The sequence below is a fragment of the Antedon mediterranea genome, chromosome 9 (assembly GCF_964355755.1).
Source record: "Antedon mediterranea chromosome 9, ecAntMedi1.1, whole genome shotgun sequence".
In the NCBI taxonomy this organism is placed as follows: domain Eukaryota; kingdom Metazoa; phylum Echinodermata; class Crinoidea; order Comatulida; family Antedonidae; genus Antedon; species Antedon mediterranea.
In genome coordinates, this window is record NC_092678.1 from 5,414,793 (window position 1) to 5,424,185 (window position 9,393).

Sequence of the window (9,393 nt, forward strand, 5' to 3'; positions counted from 1 at the left end):
AAAACGAATGACTAAATTTATCCAAAAAAATTTTTGACAAAGACGATAAATCCATTACTGTTACTAAAAGGCAAACATTTGTGGTGAGGGCAACTTGTTTAGATAAAAGTGATACATGTAATGTAGTTGCTACTCTGATAACTCCATCAGGTGAACAAACTGCCACTGAGGTAGAAGACATGGGAAATGGAGAGTATAGAATAAAAGGAAGATGTGACGAGGAAGGTGACTGGAAGATGAAGGTCATGGCTGGAGTGGAACACATCAAAGGAACACAAGTTAATATCAAAGTGGAACCACTAGGACTTGTACATACAATTGATAAAATAGCAGACCACAAAGTAGATAAAAAATACTCAATAACGGATGTAGATCTATATAAAGATGGTTGTATCTTAGTATCAAGTCTCTCTAATGAGTTACTCAAGTTTAATCAATCAGGTGAATTTGTTGCCAATATTCAATTGGCACACAATGTTAGAGTCAATAAAATGTATACAATGGTTAATGGTTGCATTATGTATAGCGACACAGAAGGAAAGAGGGTAGTAATGTGTAATGACAAATTAGAAGAAATCAGTCAATTTGGTAAAGGAATATTGAAACATCCAAGTGGGTTGACGGTAAACAATGAAAAAAGAGTTATGCATGTTGCAGACTTTATTGATCATTGTGTGTTTAAATTTGATATCGATGATGGAAGGAAGCTGGGTGAGATAGGTTTTGAGGATGGAGAATTGTATTATTCACGTGATGTCAGTTTAACCAAGGAAGGTAATTTATTGGTTACTGATTGGGATAATCATAGAATACCAATGTTTGATGCCAATGGTACATTTGCCAAAACATTTGTAAGTGAAGGTGAACAAGATGGAAAAGTCAGGTATCCCTGTGCTATAGAAATGGACAGGGATGACAACATAATAGTAGCTAGTGAAAACAAAGTACAATTATTTGATGAAAATGGGGTTTTCATCAAACGAATAGATGGCATAAATGATGGCATTAATAGTCCATGTGGAATCAGTGTGATATCCAATAGACCAAGGAGAGTAGCCATTGCAAATGGTGGAAAGAATAATGTGAAAATATTTAATTACTAAACAGAAAAAATGTTTTGTATTTAAAACATTACTGAAAACTTATAAATATGTAATAAGTATTATGTAGGTTAACAAGGCCATATAGATGGCTGCAGTCGCGTGCTTAGTGTTTACCGACCGACCGACCAACCTACCAACTGACCGAAATTACTGAACATGTTTAAAAATGTTGAAATGTTTAAAAACAGTTATATTTTCTTAATTTACACGTGCGTAGCCTGTCACTTTTGATGTACTCGTATATCGTAATTTCGAGTTGAAAAGTAAGTCAAGAAAACAGAAATCGGGCAAAAAGAGTGCGCAATAACATTTAACGTGCAGTGCGCGCGCAAAAATCTGCGCACTCATGCCAATTTTGTAAACGCTTAAAATTGCCTGAAACGTACTCTTATTTCATCGAAAATAAATTTTGAAAATTTTAAGCGCGCGTACCCATGCGTTACATGCGCTAGGCACATAATTGTATTGCCATATGATGATTTATGCCCTGAAATTTATGAGTACCAAACTTTATTTAATTATGATTCATGGTTGTGAAGATATGATTACAAACGTGATTTTGTTAAATCGTGCGTAGACCGTGTAATTTTTTATTGCGCATCGTGAAAACATAACCACATCGATTCCTGGCATAAGGAATATACTGTGAAAAATTGACTTAGCTAGATTAAACTGATATCAAGATAAGGTCAGAAAGCAATAAAACGCATAGTGATACCGGACCGACAGACAGACAGACCGACCGACCGACATAGTGTGAACTATAGAGTCGCTTCCACGCGACTAAAAACAAAGAAACTTAGCTTGCTGCAATTTCTGAAACTTTAATGAAATATCTTGTACTAAATGTAATACAGTATAAACTAATGTATGATTAGATTTGATGATATTTTAGTAATGAAAGTAGTTAAAAAGTGAAATAAAATAAATAAATCCAAATATTTTGAATAGTGAATTTCTCAATTAATGCGTTCATCTTTAAATAGACCGTGGCATATAGTGCAGTCGGTGGTGGTAGTCACTGTGTTGTGCACTAAAACCGTGAAAGACCATAGGTTTCCTTTGATCCGCGGTTCAAATCCTATCTATGTGTGTGTGTTCCAACTGGCGGGTTGGAATACATGTAGTTAGCGCACGTCCGTCTTTCAGATGAGATGTTAAGCTGTTAAGAGTCGAATCCTCTACTTTCACCTTTTCGTTCTTGTGAAAGAAGTCCAATTGTAGCGTTTGCGAAACAGGGTGAATTAAGGTTATTTTTTCAATCAAAATAAAAAAATTGTTGTTCTGTTATTGCACTTGATAAAACAATAGAATAAACATTGAATAATGGAAGACAATAACTTCGTAAACACAATAAATATATAAAACTAAAATTTGCTGTTTAGCGGCCAGAGGATATTTACCAGTGGTCAGCATTTTGACATAAATAATGCTGGCCAAAAAAAAAATTCTTGGGCTGGAAATTTTTTGTATTATATGGCTGCCAACACTTTTCATTTTTTTTTTAAATTGCGATGCATGTCATTTCAGGAAAATTATAAAAAAAATTACTTTTTTTTAGACGAATAATTTATTTCCTCATCTCTAGAAACCTTTCCATCAGTAAATGGCAGTCTGTTGGATAAAATTGCTTAAGCAAAACAAATCTAGAATTGCATAAAACAAAAAAAGTAATAAAGTTTCACCACATAAACTAAAGCTCAGTTCCCACGATCGGTTTTTTTCTTCTGTCTTCCAAAGGGACACTGTATTGATTGATGGAAAGTGCCTGTTTCCAGTCACCTTTAGGGTCAAATCTATTATTTTAACTGCTCCCTTGTGTATAAAAGAGAGAAAATAGTGACTTATGAGTTTAAGTGCATGTCCTATTATTAACGAAACTGACACCAGTTTTTTACACCAATAGCCAATCAGATGGGCAGGAATTTGGCTTGGTAGGGATCAACATCTGAATATTGTAGCAGAGAGATATAATATAGTTCACTATATATCTTTTGATTATAGATACTTGAAATAACTTTAGTTAGGAGTTGAATGGAATACAAAGATTATAAAGTGTTATTAAAAGTCATAATATATTATATATTTATATATAATTATAGATAAAATTATTATATTTTTCTATGTCTTCTACTTCCAGTTCCTTTATTAAATCATGGTATGCTCCATGGGATTTTCGCCGCTGTATCCATGGTTTCACCCACACACTGCGTTTCTTTTGCAATCGTTTTTTTCTTCTGCTTGCGTTTATTTAGTTCTCTTACCATATCAAAACTTTCGAAAGTAACACTAAATCCATTTCGATTTGTATTAAGAATATACAATATCACAATTGAATTCTAAATGATAATAGAATAGCAAAGCAGAGAGCAGAGAAAGTATTTACACAATGGTTGACAAGGTCAATCCTTGAATACCTACAATATACAAAGATTGTCCCTAAATTGCAAGCTTATGACATTCTATTCAAAAAGTAGGTCATTAGTGACCAAGTGAAGAAATGACTGTGGGATTGCAACACTCTTCTCCTGATGTCCTATCAATCAATACAAGTCCCTTTGGAAGACGGAAGAACAAACCCGATGGTGGGAACTGAGCTTCAGCTGTGGTGAGACTGATGATGATAATGTTGACGATGATAATGACCATAGTGATGATGGTCCTGCTCATAAAGGTAAACATATACAGACGAAACTGAGCAACAATTTCAAATAAATGTTACTTGGCCTTGTTTGGGATGGATTGAGGTGTGTGAGGACGCCGTACAAGCATTGGTCCTGACGCCTTTTCAAACATCTCTTTTGTTTGTGCTTTTAATATGTTTGGTTCTTTATTAAAACGTTGTGGTTTTTTTTCCGGGGAAACCCATATTATTAAGGGGAAGATTTGATAGGTCCCGAATGTTTCCCTTTAATGGGATTCTATTGTATTATCTTAAACAAAATAGGCCTGGGTAAATATTTAGACTTATTATTCCAAACATTATATTGATGTTTGGGTAGTTTTATTATCAAAGATGCTGTACTTTACCAACATTTATAACATATTATATTGCATTGTAAATTTGTTTTACGCTTTTACAATGCAGTACTGTATACATTGTCAAATGTCAATTGTACCTAAAATACTACAATGCCTTAAATAAAATAATAAGGTCGGCTGCATAAAATAAAACTTTAACAAGTTAAGTAATTTCCCCAGAGACATGTCATATTTGTTACTATGGTAACTATTCAAACATAGTCTTATCAATGTGCATTATCAAACAATTGAAGAGGAAATTATGAACCTGTAAATTAGCTACTGCTTGCGTTTACTTTCTGTAAAGCATACAGATTTTTTGGGCACGAACAGACGGACGTGTATTGGACTAAAGTAGAAAAACAGCGATCAATTTGGAAAAAGTGAATTTGAAGTAAGTAATTACTGTATTGTAAGCATAACTTCTTCAACATTCGCAAACAGCAGCAAACATTTGTCAAAATGTATCTAGACTAGACAAAAACACTTTGGGACAACCACAATAGCCTAATCGCATTACCAGCTGCAAAACAATTGAGCTAAATTGAATTACTTATTTATTATGTAGTCAATATCAATATTATTATTATTCATTCCTCTTCCAGAAAATGTCAACAGACGACCTAACATTTGCAGACTTCCTTTCAGAATTAAGTAATGAGTATGAAGGTGAAAAAAAATTTTGGCTGAAATTGTTGCTATTCAACCACTGTTCAGGAGCATTGTTAGGCAGAGACGACATCCAAGCACATGAGCTGTTTAATGAGCTTGAGGAAAAAGGTTACATTACTTTTGAACCATTAGATGTAGAAGTTCTAGTGGACATTGCTAAAGTAACAGAGCAGAAGAAGGCTTTAGACCTAATAGAGAAGCTTAAAAATGAGCAAGTCAATAAGAAAGAAGACGACTTTACCAATGGTAAACCAATAACACCATTTCGCAAAAACCTTTACAATGCTTTAAGACAAAATTCAAAGAAAGTACCAAAAATTGCTGCTGCCTACCGCCTTGGACATAAAGAATATAAGAATATTTGGGATCTTGTATTTGAGCTGGAAAAGGACAAACGTCTGCAGGATGAAAAGGAGTCAAAGGAAAGGTTTGCAAAACAACTCGACAAAGATGCAGGAGACATTTTGCTCGGTAGGTAATAATAATATAAAATATACACATACTCACAAGATTCAGGATCAATCATTACATAAAAGAATTAGTTTCCATTGGGGTCTTTAAAAGAACAATTCGAAAGTAAATCAAAGAAAAATAATTTAAACGTTCAACAATAACTCTATACTGTACTTTTGTTTTTAATTTTAATCATTTTTAATTGTTTCAACAGTGTGTTACATTGGCCTATGGCAATTTTGCAATTTGCGTTTTTAGCAGTATTTTAACATTGGCCTATTAACAGCATTTTATGTATTGTTTTATTATTGACTGGTATATCTTTATTCAAAAATGAAAACAACAAATTTACAAAAAAATTCATAAAATATAGCAGCATTTAGGGACGCATGCGTCCCATGCTGAATTGCATTTCATGATAACATTAAAACAAGTGATAACAATTTAAAAAAAAAAAAAAAGGATCGAGGGGCTTAACTCACAAATTAAATTCGTTGATTAAGTTAATCAAATAAGGCAGAGGACTGTTACTATGACGCACTGTATTACAATTGACATTGCGAATCCTGTCGGCATTACGGGTGTTGTATTTGTGCACAACATTACCCCTGGAAGGAAGAAGTGAGAACAATTTAGACTGAGGATTCAAGATGGATTTAGCAAAGGCAATACATAGGTCCCGACGCCTGTGACTCAGACCATCCAGGCGCAACGTGACCAAAGCATCGTCATAACCAGTATAATTCCTACCCAAAACAATTCTCCAGGCACGTTTCTGGACCCGTTCGATTGCATTAATGTGATCAATTGTAAGGCCACCATTCCAAACGGGTACCGCATATTCTAAAACTGGTCGTACCGCACCTAAATACACTGACACAAGATCATCAGAAGGAACACCACGACGTTTAAGCGTTCTCAAAGAGAAAAGTTTGCTATTACCTCTTCTAACTATGTAATCAACATGTCTGTCCCACTTTAAGTTGGACTGAATAAAAATGCCAAGCAGTTTAACACAATCACGTGTGAAAATAACCTGATCATTAAGGATGATATTAGGAGGAGGAGGGGGTCTGTTAGAAAAACAAACGTCCATAATGTGACATTTTTTAGGGTTAAGTCTCATGTTGCTTTTTTCGGCCCAAGCAAGAAGACTAGATGCACAACCAGGAAGTAACGAAGATTGACTAATCTTACGGGATTCTACAAATGTAAGATCATCAACATATTTATAGTGTTGGATCAGTTGATCATTGTTGTTACCGGAAGCGTCATTAATCATTGCCGAAAAGACAATTGGTCCTAATTTAGTGCCCTGAGGCACTCCAGCGTTAACAACAGCTTTATCGGATAAGGTGCCCTTATATTTAAGTTGATGAACACGGCAACTCAGAAATTCAGCAATCCAAGCGATATTAGCAGAGGGAACATTCATGTCCCACAGACGCTGCACAGCTATAGAATGATCAACAAAAGATCGAATGCTTTGGAGATATCCGTAAAAAGGATAGATGAGACAGCACGAGGAGTATCAGCGTGACGATGTAGCTTATTCAAAACACTGATAAGGCAATGGTTGGTAGAGACTCCTTTCAAATTACCGAATTGCATTTTATCCAACTTAGCCTTCATTGCTGAGATGGTGTCAATAGCAACGAAATGTTCCGCAATCTTCGCGAAATGATCCGTAATGGCAATAGGTCTCATATTGCTCAAGGAAAAAGGAACATTGACAGCTTTGGGAATTGGAACCACATAGGCCCGCTTCCATTGGTGTGGAACTACCGATTCTTGATATGAACAATTAATGACATGGCAAAGAGGACCGGAAAGTTCATAAGCAAAAGATTTAATAAACTTGGCAGATATCAGATCGGTCGGGTCCACACGAGGTGCGTAGTTTGACCTTATTCAGTTGCATGAAAACTTCCCAAGGCTCTACTTGTTGAGGTTTATTCGATGGAAGAAAGGCTGGTAATATCTTTCTGTCTAATGCCTCAAGTGAATCATTGACATTGGTCAAATGAGCACAAACACTATCAGCAATAACTTTTTCAGCGTTATCCAACACGATATCTCTTTGTTTACATCGCCCCGAGAGGGTACGAATGTGTTTATGCCACTCAGCGGAAGACATACCTTTTAGGTTCCTAACATTTTTAGCGTAGTAGTCCTTCATGTCTGCACGTATAACTGTATTTACCTTGTTACGAAAAAATCTCCACAGGTGTTCCTTGTTTTTTGCAAAGGCGTCTTGTCTCTTTTTAATTAATGATTTCGTCAGAGCGGAAACCCAAGGTTTGTCAGTCGGATGACGTTTCACAACACGTTTCGGGAAGAACGCATCAATAGAATCCTGGAGAGTATCGTAGAATTTTGTACATTTTTCTTGTGCTCCAGAGGCACTAAAAATATCACTCCAGTCGTGATCAATGATCCACTGTCCATATTCACATATTTTGCTATCAGGCATCGGGCGGACGATCTGTTTACTTGACTTATTGCAAACGCGAACATTTGCAACAGGCTTCAAAAGAACACAATTATGGTCACTCAGACCTAAGGGTGGTAATATAACAGGAGTATTATAATGTACACTCACGTTTGTGATTATCTTGTCCAAAATAGCATCCTTTCTGGTGGGTTTATTAACAATCTGTGTCAACGATTTAGATAAAATACCTCTTAGCTCAAGACGATTAAAGTCACCCATGATAATAATGCCGGTCAAAGGCTGCTTAGTGAAGATCTGGTCAATTGTTGATGACAAGTGATCGATGAGGGAATTGTGCTTTCCGGAAGATAGTAAACAACACCAATAACCAACCTGGCAATAGACCTAGGTAGTCGTCGCGGACGAGCTACAACCCATAGGCATTCGGTATCGTTTGACACAATTACGTCTTTAAGGATATTACAGTTGATGTTGTCTTTAACGTATAAGGCGACTCCACCACCACGTCATGCATCACGGGAGTTAGAATGAAGCGTATATCCGTCAATACTTAAACATTCCACAGGATGGTCAGAAGCAAACCAAGATTCAGTAATCGCAGCAATGTCAACATTATTATGGTCTAATATAAGTTCAAATTCCTCAAGTTTATTGTTCAGTGATCTAGGGTTGCTGAGCAAAAAAGATGGAAGAACAAACTCACCATTTTTTTTGTACGAGCACACCGTTTTTATATTAACGAGATTGTTCAGGTTTTTGTCTTAATTATGCCAAGCAAAATGAATTTCCTAGTGTACCAATAAAATATCAGGTATAACAGGTCTAACTCATATATCAGTCTATTAGCTCTAACACAAAAACAGGTAATAATTGTTACTTTTTTTAAAGTAGTAGGCCGGTTAAACATTTATTATTCAGAATGCTTTTTATTGAAGGATGACTTAGAATTTGGACAGTCTAGTCCTAGCTTAAATTCGGTTTTCAGAGATGCTTTGGGAAAGAAATTGTAAAAATCTGTTTATCAAATTTTTGTACACAGTAGATGAACAAGAACATTCAGATGCGTCCACGGAGAGTGTTGATCTCATGGAAGGAGGTAATTTTATTTTTCAGCATTAAAATGTATCCCACAATTGACTATTTGATATCACCCTGTGCTCTACATTTATGGCCAGAGATATCCCTTGCCTTTTTATTCATCAACAAATTTTTAAAATTATTCAAGTTTACTACTTTAATCTTTAAAAAAACCACTCTAATTAAGACATTATAATTACTTGTGTACCATAAAGCAATAACAGCAACACTGGCATTCTTTTAAAGATACACATAGGCCTACAGATGTGCAAGGTGTATTCACATTACAGTCTGAAGATCCTGAAGATGGTAAACATTTTAAATTTTCATGAAAAGTATTTTAAATTACCTGGGAATCAGAAAAATACACTAAAACATTGTTTAATCTTGTTTTATTATTACATTTCTAGCTCTTTATGATTTCTACGTTGTAAGTGATGATGGTCTTTGGGAAAAAGGTGTGATAGAGAAGCTGCAAAAACGAAATCCAAATATAAAATGCCTGAGTCGCCAAGACAAGAAAACTTCACTTGATAGAGTAGAAAACTTGGTAAATCTTACAAAGATGTGTAGAACGGTAGTAGTGGGCTTTACGTCAAAAGTACATAGTCA

At 35.3% G+C, this 9,393-nt stretch overlaps 1 protein-coding gene across 1 annotated transcript; it reads left to right on the forward strand.

The window, feature by feature from the left end:
- Positions 1–236: 236 nt before the first annotated feature.
- On the forward strand, positions 237–1,103 carry LOC140059384 (probable peptidyl-alpha-hydroxyglycine alpha-amidating lyase pgal-1). Its single transcript, XM_072105269.1, has one exon. The coding sequence runs from the start codon at positions 237–239 to the stop codon at positions 1,101–1,103; it is 867 nt and encodes a 288-aa protein (XP_071961370.1).
- Positions 1,104–9,393: the final 8,290 nt, after the last annotated feature.

What these genes read in the sequence shown, in the direction of transcription:
- LOC140059384 (XM_072105269.1), top strand. Translation starts at nt 237, where the DNA reads ATGAAGGTCATGGCTGGAGTGGAACACATCAAAGGAACACAAGTTAAT.